Consider the following 17,665-nt stretch of genomic DNA (forward strand, 5'->3'; position numbering starts at 1 on the left):
TTCCAACTCAGCTATAGTCAAAATGGCAGGAAATGTTTCAAAAGCTATTAAGATGTTATTAAAATGTTTAAAAGTTTTGCTGATGTGTCTTTTTCATAATTTGTTTGTATCTCTCTTTCTGTTTTATGCTTCTTTGTTTCATTACTTTATTGTTATGTTCTTTCATTATATATATTCTCTTTCTTCGTCTCTCTTTCTCTTTGAGGACTGGTATGGATACTTGGACCAGTTAAAATCGTTCTGCCATCGACATACCTATGACAGCCTGGTTGTGGTCAAGTACACAGATCAACCTCAACCCCCAATGGTGCTGGTGTATTCGGACAACAGCGACATTCTAAATCAGGTAAATTCTCACTTGTGTCGTACAAAGCTTACAGGACATGTTTACCAATCAGAGTGAGGCAAGAATGTCATGCCAAGATAAGTAATCTTATAGCAAATGTGAATTCACTGTGACATTTTCTAAACCGTTAGGATTAAAAAAATAATTGATATTTATTTAGGAAATATGGTCTACTTGCGTTAATAAAATGTATCTTCAAATAAACCTGAGATGGCAGGTCTAGGGGATTTGGATTTGAAGTTCTTGCTGATCCCATCCGGCCAGAACACATCCTTGAAGATGCCTTACTTACCTGCTCATTAAGCCTGTATCTGTATGTGTACATGATTTTTGATAAAATCTTCTAAAAACCATTAGCCTCAAAAACAAGGCAGACATTTTCCGACCGCTGGTGTCAGAAGTGGTTATGGTACAGTAAAGACGAATAGTGGAGCAGATTAGTAAGAAAATCGTTCACTTTGGTATACAAGCATGAAATTTAGCACAGATAATCTCTAAGAGCCACTATTTTGGAAAAAGGCGTTGGCCACTCAAAAATTCAATATGGCGGCCATTTCTCAAGATTGCCGCCATTGCTATTCAATGCTTATTATATCAATTATTCAAACAGTGATCCAAGCATAATATTTGATACAAATACTATCTAAAGGACATGTTAATGGAAAAAGATGCTTGTCCCAGTCAAATTCAAGATGGCCGCCATTTTTAAGATGGCCACCGTTCCTGTCGAATATTAATTATTTAAATTATTCAAATGGTGATGCAAGCATACAATTAGGCAGAAATACTCTTCAAGGAATCCTCTTTTGGAAAAAGGTATGTACCACTCCAAATTTCAGGATGGCAACCATTTTCAAGATGGCCACCATTTCTGTCAAATAAACATCATGTCTGCTTTGTCTGCCTCCTCTCCTTTGACCTGTCCGGCCTCATTAAATTTGCCAGGGATATAAAATCCCCGCCGGCATAGCTCTCAGGTTCATTGGAATACACAAGCCTCTCCACCATGGCAAGGTGCAGTCCACAGAGAGGAAGGGCCACTGGGAAGTGGCCAGTAAAAATTCAGGATGGAAACCATTTTTCAAGATGACTGCCATTCCTGTCCTATGTTCATTGCCACAATAGTGATACAGAAGATATACCTCTGTTAAGGCCACTTTTTAAAAAAAAATTGTGGCCAATAAAAAATTCAAGATGGAGACCTTTTCCAAGATGGCCGTCATTTTGGTAGTATGTACACTGATGCACACATGCATGTTAACAAAATAATCTAACGGCCACACTTTTAGAAAAGGGCAATCGCAAAAATTCAAGATTCATTTTTCAAGGTGGGTGTAGCTTTAATATTGTACTCTGTTGGGACTGAGTTAAAAGGAAGAAAAAAAAAATCTATTCACATTTTGACCAGCCTTCTGGTTAGACTGTCGAACCTGAGATTGAGAGGTTGTGCTCTGTCGAGTCATAATAAAGACTGTAAAAAATGGTAGCCAATGCCTCCCCTACTTATTTTTTTATTCACATTTGCAATTGCACAGTTCTGTGCAAGTGAACCCCTATCTAAAACATTTGCATCTTCCATGGCACTCTGATTTGCAGCCTCACTTGGCTAGTTGTTCACAACTTCAAAACGTCCAAAATGCCCCCCATTGTTCACCAAGCTTTTTCCATCTCCAGTCAGCAGGACTGATATGCAGCACGTTTAGTGTGTTGAAGCAGAGCTGCTCTTGTTGGAGGAATGGCCTCATATGGCCTCTGCTTTCGGGCAAACATTTCAAGTCTAGCCTCATCTACACTAACAGCTGTGCTTGATCGATCATACAGCAGGACCACAAACTGCTCAAGGATCTCCAGGTCACTATCAGTCAGAACAGGAGGGTATTGACTTAGTTTGCTGAAGATGAGAGAGGCCTCAGGGAAAATGTCCCAGGTTTGCCAGGCAGTCTTTTTGCCTTTGTTGCGAAAGGCTGATACAGTATCACAACCTGTAAAGGCGTGAAAGAATAGAATGCCTTTGGTCTTAACTGGCCCAATAACATGGTATAGGTCATGAACACCAATCCACCGTCTCTCTCTCACCGCTCACACCATGCCCAAATGCAACCCACAGCTGCTGGAGACCAAGATCCTGGAGGGATGGGAAGATGCTCAATGCTATAACAAGAATATCAGTGTCATTGGCTTTGATCATTATGGATTTGCTGCCCTCCTCTGTGGCATGTTTGCCATGTACAAAGATGCAGCTATCAGCTTCCTCATGGAAACATTTGTCTAGACGATCGAGACAGGTTTCAGATGTACTCAAGACATCGGGTCCCTTGGTTACAACAACTATGTTTGGCACAGTCATTTGAGCAATCTTGTCAGCCAGAAAGTGGAAGAGGTCTGTTTTGTAATCATTATGTCTCAGGAAATTGCGCCAATTTGATGGAACTTTATTCTTGTTTGTCCCTTTGCGTCGACCTCCCTGGCCTCGTTTAGACCTTGTTTCCATTATGAGGCTTGATGGATTGTACACATCAAACACAATATGTGTGCTCCTGTACTTCATGGCATAAGCATGTATACTGGGAAGAACATCCAGTGCTGCATAGTCCTCAAATGTCTTCAAGCTTTTTGGTGGTAGTGTATGGACCAAAGCTGAACCATCTATGATGATGACTTCAGTGTCTGGTTCTTTTTCTGGGCATGTGATGTAGGTTTCAAGGATGGAGGCCAGCTGCGATTTCTGGCAAGCATAAAGTTTTCCACCATCACTCAGTGCAGCGGGGTAGGGCTGATTCTCATGTTGGAAAAACTCCTGCAGGTCACATTCTCTGCTCTGACAGGATATAAAGAGTTTGGAGAATATTTGGCAATCCTCCTTCACCAACTTCTGCTTTGATGGCATAACAGTAGCGGTTTCTTGGCTGAAGAAGTCGACTCTATTTCTCTTGATTGGATCATAGAAAGTGGTTGGATTCTCTTGCAGACCTTGTGCAAAGTCCTGGGCTTTTGTCTGTCCCTTCTTAAGGTGTGTCTGTAGGAGTTCAGCAGAGCTGGGATTCGCAATATCTCTTGTGTCTATAGAATACAGATCACGGCTCTCTTCTTCAAATGGATTGCCTAGGTCTTGCAGACAGTTAGACAGTTTCTTGACCCTCTCCACGAATGTTTTTTGAGCTTGTGGAGTTTGCTCATGATGGACTGTTTGCTCTTGTGCTTCTTTGGTTTGTACTTCAGTTTCATATAGTGACACCAGATGGCTAACCTCAGGACCAGCGACCATCCATCTCCTCAGGGAAGATGGATTCTCTGTGAGACCAATAGCTCCACCGTCGGCCTTGACGATGGCATTTGCTTGCTCATGGGCTTGATCAAGGGCAAGTGCAGAGAAATTGCGACGGGTTTTGTGGACAACAAAGTTGCCACGCCTGAGCCAGTTCTGGGTGTTTTTTGTCCAGAGATAACATGTCCCTGAGGTGGATGGAAAGCCAGCGGGCATAGTTGGTGTTGTTGTTGGCAAAGTATGGAATCTCAATTTGAGATATAGACATTTCAAGTCAATTTGAGATATAGCCATTTCAAGCTCCCCGCCGCCATTTCGGCCGCCATCTTGGAAATGAGGGCTTTCTGGGAGGCATATTTTGGTATAATTTTAGTATGTTATTCAGCACACCAAATACTACTAGAATCCATTGAAAAACCTTTTGTATAAAAAATGTTGGGGTTAAGCCCTTTTTTTTCATAGATTGACTCACCTATTCCTTAACACATTACATTGACCTCTGACAGAAATGGTAGCCATCTTGAAAATGGTCGCCATCTTTAATTTTTGAGTGGCACACACCTTTTTCCATGAGAATGTTCCTTGAAGAATAGTTGCACCAAATGTGATGGTAGCATCACCATTTGAAGAATTTATGTAAGGGTTCAAGAGAAATGGCAGCCATCTGGAGAAATGGTTGCCATCTTAAATTGTTGAGGGACAAGCACAGTTAAAAAAAAAAACATTCTTAAGAGAGTATTTTCACTAAATGTTATGCCTACGTCACTGTTTGAACGATTGACATAACAAGCATTTGACAGAAATAGCAGCCATCTCTAAAAAAAATGGCCGCCATGTTGAATTCTTGGTGGCCAACGCCTTTTTTCCAAAAAGTGACCCTTAGAGAGTATCTGTGCCAAATTTCATGCTTGTATACCAATTTGAACGATTCTCTTGAAATATGCCATTAATCTGCTCCACTCGAAGCACCGCTCTTAGCCTTGTGCTCAATCATTTAATACTGCTACATTTGATTTGACTTGTCCATGCATTTTACACAGCGCACTTTTGAAATTGCAGATATGCTGTGAGTTGGAGGAGTCTTTGATCTGTCCCCAGTCAGTGATGCTGGAGGCTGAGGAATTCATCCAAGGCTGTCTGCAGGTCTACCATCTCCCTGGAGACATCTTCACCTCAGCCAGCATGGCCGCTGAGCTGGAGGAAGGGCTCCGCAGCCAACTCAAAGCTTTTGTTGAACGGCGTAGCTTTGTGCTGGCCTGCCACCCCAGCAGCAGGACCTCTTCCACAGAGGGCGTAGCCGGTAGCGTTGAGTTCTCCCAAGGCTCTTCAGGAATCACAGACATGTATGGCTCGGACACAGAGAAAACATGTGCAGACGAGGTCTCCATTGCAGGGTAATTATGTCTAATTAATTATTTACGATTCAGCTCTCAATGAGTATGAAACGGATAAAAGCATGGTATACATCAGCCGAGGTGTGTTTATTTTCCAGTGTTTTATTTGTTTGAATAGACAAATCCCATCGTTAAAATAGAGGTTCCAGGCTGAGTGAAATGAGTGCCAGGTGGCCCCAATAAGGGAATCCCCCTCTTTCTCTTAACCAATCTAATCCAATGGCTAGTGTAATACCGTAGTTTAAGGTCTGACTGTAACAGCTAGGCTCAACACCTTCATGTCTCCTGCTGCACTTAGGGAGATGGCAGACCGGGAAGGAGACTCAGGAAATGCAGGAGTCGGAGGAGGAGTTGGTGAACTGGTGAGCCCAGACAGCGGTATGGCCACCATCCGCAGCAGCCGTTCCTCCAAGGAGGGCTCTGTTTTCCTGAGTGACGACAGCCCAATCGGTGAGAATATGGCTGGGGCGGCGGCGACGGCAGGACCCGGGCAACCGTTCTTCAGAAACCCTTCCCCCCTCGGGTTCTCAACCCTCTCCACACCCGTTGCACCTGAGAGGAGGAAGCAACGGCGAAGCCGAAACCGGAGCGATAACTTGGAACTGTTTAATTTTGACCCTTTACAAAATAGTAACTCGTCCTTGCCAGCAAAGGTGTCCCTAGAAAACTTGGGGGAAACAGGAGCTGCTAGTCGAGGGGAAAGCTCCAGTCTGTCAGAATATGAGGATCTGAGTTTGGTTGATTTCTATGCTCCTAAATTTGGATCTGCATCTGAAGATGCAACATCATCAGCCAAACAGATAAAGTTCCATTGTGGTGATATCCATGAAGCTGAAGTTTCCCACACTCTCCTGAATAGCTTGGTGGATAGCAGCCAACCAAGCCATTGTTCTTACATCCAGGAAGATAAGGATGAAAGGCTTACTGGCCATCAGCTAAAACAGATCCTCACTCCCTCTTTGTCAGAGGTATGGGAGGAATTTGGCTTCAAATCAGTGGCAGAGCAAACCATGGTCGAAGATAATATGTCAAATTTAAATAATGTTGTCCAGACTGAGAGTGTGGGGAACATTTTGGAAGCAAATCGAGTCAAAGGTTCAAGCGAGGTTCACATATCAAATTACCGGGAGGATAAAACACTAAAACCTCAACTAAGTATGATTATAGATGCAGACAATACCATGAACCTGGACTCAGGATTCACACAGTCATTGGATACTTCTACTTTGGCTGATTTGCAGTTGACGCCTCCAGTCGAGGACACTGATGGAATGATTTGGGCAAGTATTGCTGGAGTTCAAGGAAAACTGTTCTCTGTAGCCAAAAATAGAAAGTGGCCCAGCACACTTACACCAGAGAGCTCAAAAGAAGATGATGAGGGGATGCTTAGAAGGAAAGGAGAGAGACAGACCGAACTGAAAGATTTTTGGTCTTACTCAGCTGAGAAGGGCTTTATCAAATCTGATAGCGGAACGACAACTTCCTACCCAGAGTCCCTAGATATGTGGAATACAACTATCCGCGATGACAGTCTTTCACCTCTCACCACCCCCGATGTTGAAAACCTACCGGAACTCTCTGATTTCAATAGTGGCCCGGTCTCCACTGTTGAGGACGGAGCTTTAATAGAAAGCCCTCTGGGATACACTGAGTTTGGCATGGTGATGTGGAACACCACCATACAGGAAGATAGCACTTCTTCAGTTACAAGTCCAGATGCACCAGAAACAGGAAAAGGCTCTGGGCTCTCACAGGATACATCCAGATATGCACCTGCCACACATATGAACCAACAAGTCCAAAATCAGAAGCATGTATATCAGGAGAAACACACAAACATTTTCGTGGCAGAAGAGGGTGTTCAAATAATCGTAGAAGAGGTGGGAGGAGAAGGTAACAGCCAGGTTAGTTATACTTTGAGTGACCTTGTGGAGCAGGATATGACAGCAGAAGATCAGCAAAATCTGACTTTGAGCGACCAAAACCTTGATAGTGGGGCCATGCCTGTCCCTAAAATGGTCACATCCACGTCAGAGTATGATAATGTAGGGGCTAGTGCTTGGACTGCCCCAACGTCTCCTGAAATCTATGCTAGTCCTGGCACACACATGATACAGTTAGATGGAGAATCCAGCCCTTTTATCGCTTTTGTCAAACCTCAAGAATCACAAAAGGGGAATCAACACTGCGAACAGTCTGCCCCGTTACATGAAAATGATCATTCAAAAAGCCAGATGTTCCTTTTTGAGGAAATTAACGAGTTTGATTGCATTGGTTCCCCTATCCAGTCTGAAAATGTTAACAATGGAAAAGATGCACTGAAGAAGACATCCAATGGATTTGATTCTGAAGGTCAATCAACTGTTCAATCCCCATTCATTCTAGTGAATGATTCTCCCCTGTGCAACAGTACAGAAAGTTTTGATTTGAGTCCAGAAGATTCTCAAGCTATTGCTCAAATACACACTCAACAAGTAGTTTCCCTAAACAAAGATGATAGGGAAACCCTCCAAAAGGTTGCTGGGAGTAACAAATCAACCATGAGCAGTGACTTATCACTTGATTTAGAAACGACAGTTGCCCGTGTTCATGATGTATCAGTCACTGAAAGAAATGGCAAACCTCACGTTGAAGCAAGGGAAAATGTCGAGGCTGCAGTCGTCGAAACAATGTCCCTGAGCCCAAGCTCTGGGGGAGAGAGGGACGTACTGAGATGTAGTCATGACAGCCTTCTCCTCAGTAGCATAGATGAACTCAGGTCCAACTCAGATGGAGATTCTTCCTCAGGCCTAGAGATGGAGTCCATTGTGGTCTCTGGGTCAGTAACGGAGAGCAAGGGGGGGCAGAGTGATGGTTTGAGCAGGGCGTGGCAGAGTGGTAGTGCCAAGCCAGTGGGAGATGCAGGGAGGTCTATGGAGACATTCAGTATGCTCTCATGTGCTGCTACACTTCTGAAAGCCCAAGAAATCAGGAAACAGTGCAGGCAAAAACAAACGATAACCGAAAACGGTTCAGGTGCATGTGAGAATCAAGCTTTCTTGATGCAAACTGTAGCAGCTAGACCCACTCACTCTGATGTGGTGCCCTTGGATAAAGGTTCACATGATGAACACGCCAAAAACCAGCCCTGTTCAAAAGAAGGAATTAGTTTCCTTGAGTGCGCTGTTGAATTGGCTACAGATATATGCAGCTCCACTCAACATGTTACAAGCGCTGAGCATTGTCCAACAATAATAGATAACACCATTGAAGATTTCATTATTCCAGAAATTACCGGCCCAAACTTTTCAAAAACACCCCCCGAAGTTGTCCTAGAGCAGGACTTAACGGCGTCATGTTGCAGCCTATTGCAGGCTGCGGAAGAAACTTCAGACTGCCAGTCAAACCGCGTGGTACGGAGCATGTCATCCTCTTTGAGACATCCGTCCGATCACTTCCTCAAAACCAGAGAGGAGGTTTACGTCCATTCCCAGATATCCATGGAGGATTCTGACGACGGGATCCAGTCTCCCTCGGCAGCTCCGCGTCGTCCTCCTCTGCTGGGGGTGGAATTCGGTTGGAAGGAGCCTACGGCAGGAGAAGACGTGCCCTCAAACCACTCGGAGCAGCCGTCCCCTGAGCTCACGCACAGCTCGTTTTCCCACAACAGCTCCTACATCAGCACCCCGGTGAGCGAATCTGGTCAGCTAACAGAGAGAGCCTGGGCTGGGTCCCCTTTCGCCGGGGATCTCATGGAGGAGGTTTGTGATGAAGAGGATGGGGGGGATTTCAATTCAGGGCCTCCTGTCTCTTCCTTTCGGACCGAAGGACAGGGGAAGGAGAGAGAAGGGGGAGGTTACCTTCAAATGCCATGCACGGGGCTCACAAAGGACCTTATGGGGGGAGAGTGTACTGCTCAGCTTCTTGCTGTGCAGACAATGGAGTCTACATGGGGGGTGACTTCTCAAAGCAGAGAGGATTCCTCATCCAAAGAGCCGACAACGCTCCATGGTTTCGATGGATCCCAAGATCAGGAAATGGGAGACAGTTCAAGTTACTCACAAAGTCAAAGGTAAGGTGGGAACTTTAATTTCTAATTTATGTTATTCATTTTCTAACATACATGGCATTGATACATTTTACTATACAGTACACACTGAAACATAAAATGCTTTTGCCTCGCTTCAAAAAACACAAAATAAATTAGATTTAATGGATTTGGAATTATTTTTTATCAAAAGTGACTTAAACACGTCATTTCAGGATCTAGTGATTTTAGAGCAGGAATTAACTAACCGACAAGCCCCAAGTTGCAAGTAGGCTCTGACCTTCACCCCAGCCTCCCTCACACCTGGAGCTCTCTGCGGTGTGTTTCTCACCCTGAGGAATTGAACCACCAGGCCCTCCCGAGGGCCAATCGGGTGTTGGAGGAGTGTGTGATGCAGGAGGGAGAGGGGGAATACGTACACAAATATTTTTGTGTGCACATGCATGTTTGCGTGTGTGTGTGTGTGTGTGTGTGTGTGTGTGTGTGTGTGTGTGTGTGTGTGTGTGTGTGTGTGTGTGTGTGTCTGTGTGCGCACACACATGTGCAGCAGGTGTGTGTGACAGAAACAGGTAACAGTAACAGAGGAGAACAAATAACATTTAAAGTAAACACTACTTCCAAATGTTGGGCTTCTGATTGTCAAAGTGTAAACGTTGATGAGCGTGCGTGTGCCTGTGTGTGTGTGGGATGGTCTGTTTTGAGCTGAGGCCCTGTGTGCCTTCTGAAATCTGTTCATGCCTCATTAAATATGCATTACCTGCTTCGTTACAGCTGTAAATCCCACCACGGTTAATGAATACAGCTCCCCGTAGTTCTCGCACAAGGCGTTTGTTTTTTTGTGTGGGTGTGTATGTGTGTGCGTGCGTGCATATGCATAACAATGATTTTAAGTGTGTAAGTGTGTGTGTGTGTGTGTGTGTGTGTGTGTGTGTGTGTGTGTGTGTGTGTGTGTGTGTGTGTGTGTGTGTGTGTGTTTGTGTCTGTGTGCGTGTGTGTCTGTGTGAGTGTGTGTGTGTGAGTGTGTGTGTGTGTGTGTGTGTGTGTGTGTGCGTGTGTGTGTGTGTGTGTGTGTGTGAATCTTAGGTTTAGTCTTGTCTTCAAGAGGCCCCGTTTTGGCACTGTAGTGAGTTCACCAGACTGAAGACTCATAAGCACAGTTTGTGTTCTCTGGGTAATTGTTAGATTGTATTGTTATATTATATTAAAATCTATTATCCTGCACAATTAATTCTTTCAGACCGTTCGGAATGAATGTTTTAGCTGGATCTATGGACAATTGGAATTAGACACAACTCCTAACCCCTCCAAACTCTGAACCTCATGATTTGGTCATCTGACACACAGCATTTGTTTGTACGGGATACAGTTCATCTATAGATGGCAGTCAATTCACCACTTGCATGCTTGCTTGCATTGTGTGAGGGGACAAAGTTCATGACCTATATTAACAATTGGGTCTCTGTGTTTTGCTTCCCTTCTATACCCTGCGACCCCCCCCCCCAACCCAACCTGCACCCCCCGACCAAGGCACATGGCTGGGACAGCGCAGGCCTTCGCCCTACCGCCGCCCTGCGGGAACATTCTGTACCAGTGGACGAGAGACGCAAGCTCCACTGAGTGTCAAGCCAAACATGGCTACAACTACCACCACACCGACCAGAGAGTTGATAGCCAGGGCGACAGGCATGGTGACCCTGACAGCAGTGTCGACGGTGAACCCAGCGTTTTTATGTAAGCTAATTCTTCTAAATATCACAATTAACCTGTTTCTCCACTGCCCTTCTGCCAAACTGCACCTTCTTCTAAGCTTTTTTTTCCACAGTCGTTTAACCTTGGAGATGTTTTATCGAGTGAACTATTTCTAAGCTCAAGGGGAGCCACACTGTTTAGATTATAGACAGTAGATTATAGTCGAAGGCATCCACTGTTCATTAAGTAAGCAGGTTTGAATAAATGAATCAAAATAGCTTATAACTTGTGAATTTAAATTCCGTTCAATCATCTCAAAATCAATTTAATTGAATTTATTTTCTTTGGTAACGTTTAGTTACCAAAGTTATTTTTGTTATCACTTAAATAAAAAATATCACTCATCATTTTCTTGTTAAATATTTAAAGATCTCTTATTATACTACTTTTCTGTTCTTAATTCCTTATTAATGACTCCTATAGAGCAACCCGACACGAATCACAGCACAAAAAACTAGGTTGATTTTCGGGAAACTCTTCCTCTTATCTGCGCGCTTTCAGCATTCTCCGTCAACACTCGGCTTCTTTATTCTCCGCCCCCTCGCTGTCACGGTTAGCGGGTGGCAGGCAGGCAAATAGGACCCAATAGCAGACAGTTCAGGTAAAGGACAAAACTCACCACAAACTAAAATGATCCGACAAGGAACAAAGGAAATACAAGGGCTTAAATACCAAACACACACAGGGCACGCAACGACTATCAGCTGAAACACATTAGGGGAGGGAGCAGTGATCACACAGGGGGGAAACTTGACCGGACATGGGGAGAAACAAGACAGAGATACCAAAGTAAAACAGGAAACACACCAAGACAAGGAAACTGACAGACCATGACAGTACCCCCCCCCCTAAGGCTCGACTACCAGGCGACCCACGACATGCAAAAAAAAGAAAGTCAAACCCAAATAGGGTGGGTGGGGGGGTGCCAGGAGGAAAGAACAAAAAAATAATCTCGAGGCCTGCAATCCTGGAGACCTGCAATGGCGAAGACCCACAGCTGGCCGGCACCGGCGAAGATGAAGGCGAGGTAGAGGGCGGGCCCCTTCTGGAAGGTCTGGAAGGCGGAACCCCTCGGGAAGGCAAGGTAGAGTGCGGGCCCCTTCTGGAATGTCTGGAAGGCGGGACCCCTCTGGAAGGCAAGGTAGAGGGCGGGCCGCTTCTGGAAGGTCTGGAAGTTCTGGAAGAGGGCCACCCTCAGGAAGGAGTAGGGTTCAGGAACCGGACAGGGCTCGGGGACCGGAGTCAGCTCGGGGGCTGGAGACAAATGTTGAACCGGATGGCACTCCAAACTCACAACCCCCACTCTGATGGTCCGTAAGGCACCGTCCAACCCGGGCCTTGAAGCGACAGCGCTGCACGTACGCCCCAACACAACCTCCAACAAAAAGAGCGTCCGCTGGGTCCAATGATGGTCGGATCATTCTGTCACGGTTAGTGGGTGGCAGGCAGGCAGGTAGGACCCATAGCAGACAGTTCAATAAAAGGATAATTTATGAAACACACCAAAACAAGACAAGGAAACTGACAGACCATGACACTTGCCCCCCTCCTGCCAACCCCACTCCGTTGTGATTGGTTACCTTCCGGAAGAGCATGTTGCAGCATTACCATACATGGAAAATCCGGATTGTTCTACGTAGATAAATCTCGGAAATTTGAACAAGTGAATGCCGACCAGCGTCCCTAGTGTTTAGCGCTCTGCACAGCCACACCAGAAGGTCAGCAGGGAATACGTCTAAATGCATGTAGTCATTATTTGACACTTTAGCATGGTTAAACATGATTATAAATCATTACATCAACGTTTATAGGTCATAAAAGTCGAAAAAGCATAAACGGTGGAATTTCAGACGTCGTATATTTAGTGGCAGAAAATTTTCGCAAGTTCCCGCAATTTCATCGCATAAGGTTGCATAAATATGCTGCATATTTCATCGCAATTTTTAAGAAAACGTGCCGCATAATCAAGAATTTTTGGCCGCAACAATTGCAGAAAAACGCTCAATTTTTCTGGAGGGACTGATATATAGTGTTATATATATATTTATATTGTCCTTAAATTTATGTTATTTGTATATTTATATTTCTTAGGTTGTATCTTTTATCTGTTATGTATGTATATATGTTTATATTATATATATATATATATATATATATATATATATAATATTATATATTTTATATTATATTTTATTCTTAATATTTGTGTATGTACATCTGGAGTTCGTGACAAAAATAATTTCCCCCTGGGATTATTAAAGTATTAATCAATCCATCAATCTCATAGAACAAGTGCTAGTTGCTTTGCTGTTTGGTCTTCATACACAGTACTGTAATTTGCGCCTTGAGCTCAAAGGTTCAAAAGGAGTTGAAAAGTAGGCAATAACAACCAGTCCATGGCAGTATGGGCACTAACACTGCTCTGCATTGTCTCTGTAGCCCACACTCGCATCCCAAGCAGAAAATAATTACGTCTCTCTCAGTCATTCTCAATCTCTTTCCATCTTTACACATTTTCATAAATTCCCAGTGCCGTGCCACTGAGCAAAATGTGAGTTTGATGCACTCTAGGTTTAGGTTTTAGATTGATCCTCGTTGATTTATAGATGCAAATCTATGGATTGCTCGTGGCGATATTTTTTCTCCTGGTCTCTGTTGCCGTGGTGGTGTTGGCCGTGTTGTTCTGTTTAGTGGCTCAGTTATGCATCGCCGCCCCTCCTAACAGATCCTCTGAACAAGGAGATTATGCTGCATCCATTCAGAACACCGGGCAGGAATGCTACAATCCAGATGATGAGGGGGAAGGCCAAGATGGTAAATATGTTACGGGAAATGTGAGAACAATCCTTTCAAATACTTCTTGGAGAACCTGTGTGACAAGCCAACATAAACGGCATCATGTTTTTGTAAATCAGCCGGGAGTGGTTTAGCTCTATTCTGAATCATGGAGGAAAAATGGAGGTCCTCTTTTCGAGGTTATTGTATGTAAACTGTTTACTTTCTACCTTGTTTAATGATCATTAGAAATGTACATCTGGGTTTATTCTATGTGCACTTTTCAATGAGCCCTCTAACATTAACCCCTTACTGACAGCCCGTGGGTAAGATTGATATGAGCCTAAATGTATTTGATTTATGATCATATATAAATATATATATACCATTAAAACCCTCACAATCCGTCATATAAAGAACTGCCCTCAATCCTGGAACTTTCCCCAGGGTCTTATCACAGGGGGAAGCTAGAAGGTCAGCCCATCGACGGGTCACTGGACCACAGCGAGGGGTCTCTCACTACAGACGACGCCGTGGAAAGCGACAGTACTCCCAAGCTCAACACCGGTGACGTGGACAGTAGTCTCAGCCTCTTCCTTTGGTTTGCTCTGCTTCACAACGTGACTCGACCTGACCATCTGATATATATACTGTATATATATATATAGAGCAAGTAAAGCTGCTATAGGCTCTGTGATGCAGACTCTGTGACGTTGGCCCTGCCATATATGATGATACATGTGATCCATCAAACACTCCCTTAATTATCGTGGAAGAATCCTTGAGAAGGAAGGCAGAAAGAGAGACTCATCCCTCCTTCCTGTGCAACGGGTGTCTGAATGGGCACATTTCCAATATATTACCTCATTTTGCAACATATATTTTGTATATCCTTAGCCTCATAGCATAATTGCTAAGTCATATTTTGTTCAAATTGTGATATCTAATGATTTACTGTGCCTGATCGGATATATCCTAAGCCAATCAGAGTGCTTTTTACATTCCGTAATCACTATCTGCCATCTATTTGACTTTTTGACGCTAAATATAAAGATGCACCTTCAAATACGACTTAGGCAATTACGCTATGAGACTAACGATTACGCATCACTGTACATTTCTTTTATTTTTCTTATTTTTTTTATTTTTGGGAGCATTGGAAATAGCGCAGTGTACCCCTCCATGTCCACAGCGGCGGGCGCCCAGGAACCCATCCCGGAGTACAGTGCGGCGGAGGAGCGCCGGGACAGCCTGCTGTGGAGGAGCGTGGCGATCGGAGACCAGGAGCATCGCGTGGACATGAAGTGCATCGAGCCATACAGGAGGGTCGTCTCCCATGGAGGTGAACACGCACACGCACAGATGCACGCGCACAGATGCACACACACACGCACGCACGCACGCACGCGCGAACGCACACACACACGCACTCGCAAAGACTCACATGGCATAGAGTTGAAGCCACTTGAGGTTGGATAAGACACTACGTCACATGCCCTGGGAATTGAACTAGCACACCCGCACCACACACACGCACGCACACAGACACACAGACGTACACACAGAGACGGCCGTGGCAAGTAGGAGGATTTGTTTTAGTGCACAAAGTTGAGTTTTTCTTGTTGACATGCATGTGAATATTGCAACATGGTCTCACAGGAATCTGTGAAATGACTACGGTCGGACGCTTAACTCGAAATCCGTGGCCACATCACGGAAACACGCCGATATCCGTGTGTGAGCCACGGAATAACAGTGTCATTTACTTGCATTGGAGCAAATTCCGTGGCCACAACACGGACAATTGAAGTGATTCCGTCAGACCACCACAGATTTTGAGTTAAGCCCCCGCTGTGGTCAAATGTGGCACACACACAGATTGAAACGGGAGCACACACACAGATTGAAACGGGAATCTGTGTGTGTGCCACAGAATATCATTGTCATTTACTTCCGTGGACACAACAAGGACAATTTAAGTGTTTCAGTGAGACCACCCCGGGTTTTGAGTTAAGCCCCCGTGGTCGACTCGCTCGTTGAAACGGGGATCCGTGTGTAAGCCACGGAACATCAGCGTCATTAACTTGCATTGGAGCGAATTCCGTGGCCACATCACGGAAATCGGCGTGTTTCCGTGATGTGTCCACGGATTTCGAGTTATTCGTCCGTAGTCATTTCACGGATTCCTGTGAGACCAGGTTGGAATATTGAACACATTGTGTTTTTTGTTTTGCAGGTTACTATGGTGACCAGAACGCCATCATTGTCTTTGCAGCGTGCTTCCTACCAGATAGTAACTGTGAAAACTACAACTATGTCATGGAAAATCTTTTCCTGTAAGAAGTTTTTCACTGACAAATACAATAAACTTTGCCAATGCCTGTTTGTCAGAAGACCCCAAAATGTCAAACACTCTATTTTTCTTTAAGATAAATTCTATATACTTAGCTTCATTGGTAAATCAGTGTCTGTGTATTTGAGTCTATTTGTGTGTATGTGTGTATTGGGTCTGTGTGTGTTTGTGTGTACAGGTATGTCATTGGTACTTTGGAGCTGATGGTGGCGGAGGACTATATGGTTGTTTATCTAAACGGAGCCACACCGCGCCGGAGAATGCCTGGCTTCAGCTGGATGAAGAAGTGCTACCAGATGATAGACAGGAGGTAACGCACAAAAATCGGCCTCTTCTGACATCACAAGTGGGCATGTCCACCTAGATGTATGACTGATAGATGAGCAACGTTTGCTGCAGTCCACTTGGTAGGCTGGTTGACTGAACTATCCAGTGTACATTTAGGTGGATACGCCCATTTGTGAGGTCAGAAGAGGCCGAATTTCAAAAAGGCTTGTAATGGCTAATCGCACTCACACCTGGTAGTATAATATGTCACCTTTAATGAGCATTCCTTCTGTTTTTACTTTCCTGCTGTGGACACCATAACTAACGCAGGGTGTGAGCATCTAACACACAACCATACTTAAATTATGTTTTCGCTTTTGTTCCCATAGGCTGAAGAAGAACCTGAAGCAGTTCATAATTGTGCATCCTTCCTGGTTCATACGGACTGTACTGGGTCTGACCCGACCCTTCATAAGGTCTCATCTAGTTCCCTACATTGTACAAACTGAGTGAGATATTTATATTAGGTAGATTGTCTAGGAGGAAGTGCTCTCCAAAACTCCACTCTCTAGAATTTGATACAGATTATTGGAGTATAGATTATTACAGATTATCTATTCCATAGGAATAGATATTAGTTGGAGTTTGAGTGAGTTATAATGTATCCGCAAAATGCTGTATCAAGCAATATGGTCTCACAAGCATGAATAGCGGAAATACTTGCTGACAAGTAAGTATCATAAAGATTAGCAAACCAAAGGGTAGCATCATGATGCATCGTTTATTTCAGGCAGACCAATATTTGTTTTGTTTTATTTCTTCAGCTACAAGTTCAGCAGTAAGATCAAATATGTGCACAGTCTGGCAGAGCTGTGGGCGATGGTTCCCATGGAGTATGTGCAGATTCCTGCGAGTATTGTCAGGTCAGTCCAAGACTCATATTATTTTATTCTCATCACGGCATTGGTCAAGTCATTTGTGAAATGAGCAAGTTGCTGGTATGTTTAAATGTACTGTCAAACTGTTTCATAGACCTACATGGTAGAAATATTTTTCAAAAGGTTAAGGTAAAATAGAAACTTGCAGGTTGGCACCTCCTGAAGAAGTAATAATTTGTAAGTTTTGCCGTGAATAGTTTGCTAGCATTTACTCCGCAGGTTAAAAAAACAACTCAATAACTGTAACATTGGGGTTAGGCAGAACCCAAGTGCACAGACTGACAATGGTGAAAGGTCAAATCAGGTAGACTGGGGGTACCGTCGGTGGGCGGGTAGTCAGGCAGGCGAGGGGTCGGTATCAGGAGGGCAGACAGGCCGGCAAGGAGCCGGAAACAGGGGAGCAGACAGGCCGGCGGGGACTCGACAACAGGCGGGTGGTCAGACAGGCGAGGGTTCGGGAACAGGCAGGATCAGCGTCGGAGAAGCAGTTCTGGAGTTGCAGGAAAGCTCTGTGAGTAACGAGGGACGATCTGGCAGAGACTGAGTAGAGA

The 17,665-nt window shown here is 44.4% G+C and overlaps 1 protein-coding gene across 3 annotated transcripts in view; it reads left to right on the forward strand.

The window, feature by feature from the left end:
- LOC132459507 (uncharacterized) overlaps positions 1-17,665 on the forward strand; it is a 46,613-nt gene that overhangs the window by 25,553 nt on the left and 3,395 nt on the right. For all 3 annotated transcript variants that reach the window (XM_060054103.1, XM_060054105.1, XM_060054104.1), the window contains exons 7-17: positions 206-346; positions 4,671-5,005; positions 5,304-9,056; positions 10,560-10,763; positions 13,507-13,595; positions 14,004-14,123; positions 14,749-14,898; positions 15,793-15,892; positions 16,088-16,219; positions 16,566-16,652; positions 17,001-17,099. In XM_060054103.1, the coding sequence (XP_059910086.1) occupies positions 206-346; positions 4,671-5,005; positions 5,304-9,056; positions 10,560-10,763; positions 13,507-13,595; positions 14,004-14,123; positions 14,749-14,898; positions 15,793-15,892; positions 16,088-16,219; positions 16,566-16,652; positions 17,001-17,099 (5,210 nt within the window). The remainder of the gene's footprint in view (positions 1-205; positions 347-4,670; positions 5,006-5,303; positions 9,057-10,559; positions 10,764-13,506; positions 13,596-14,003; positions 14,124-14,748; positions 14,899-15,792; positions 15,893-16,087; positions 16,220-16,565; positions 16,653-17,000; positions 17,100-17,665) is intronic.

The sequence above is a fragment of the Gadus macrocephalus genome, chromosome 6 (genome assembly GCF_031168955.1).
Source record: "Gadus macrocephalus chromosome 6, ASM3116895v1".
Classification (NCBI taxonomy): domain Eukaryota; kingdom Metazoa; phylum Chordata; class Actinopteri; order Gadiformes; family Gadidae; genus Gadus; species Gadus macrocephalus.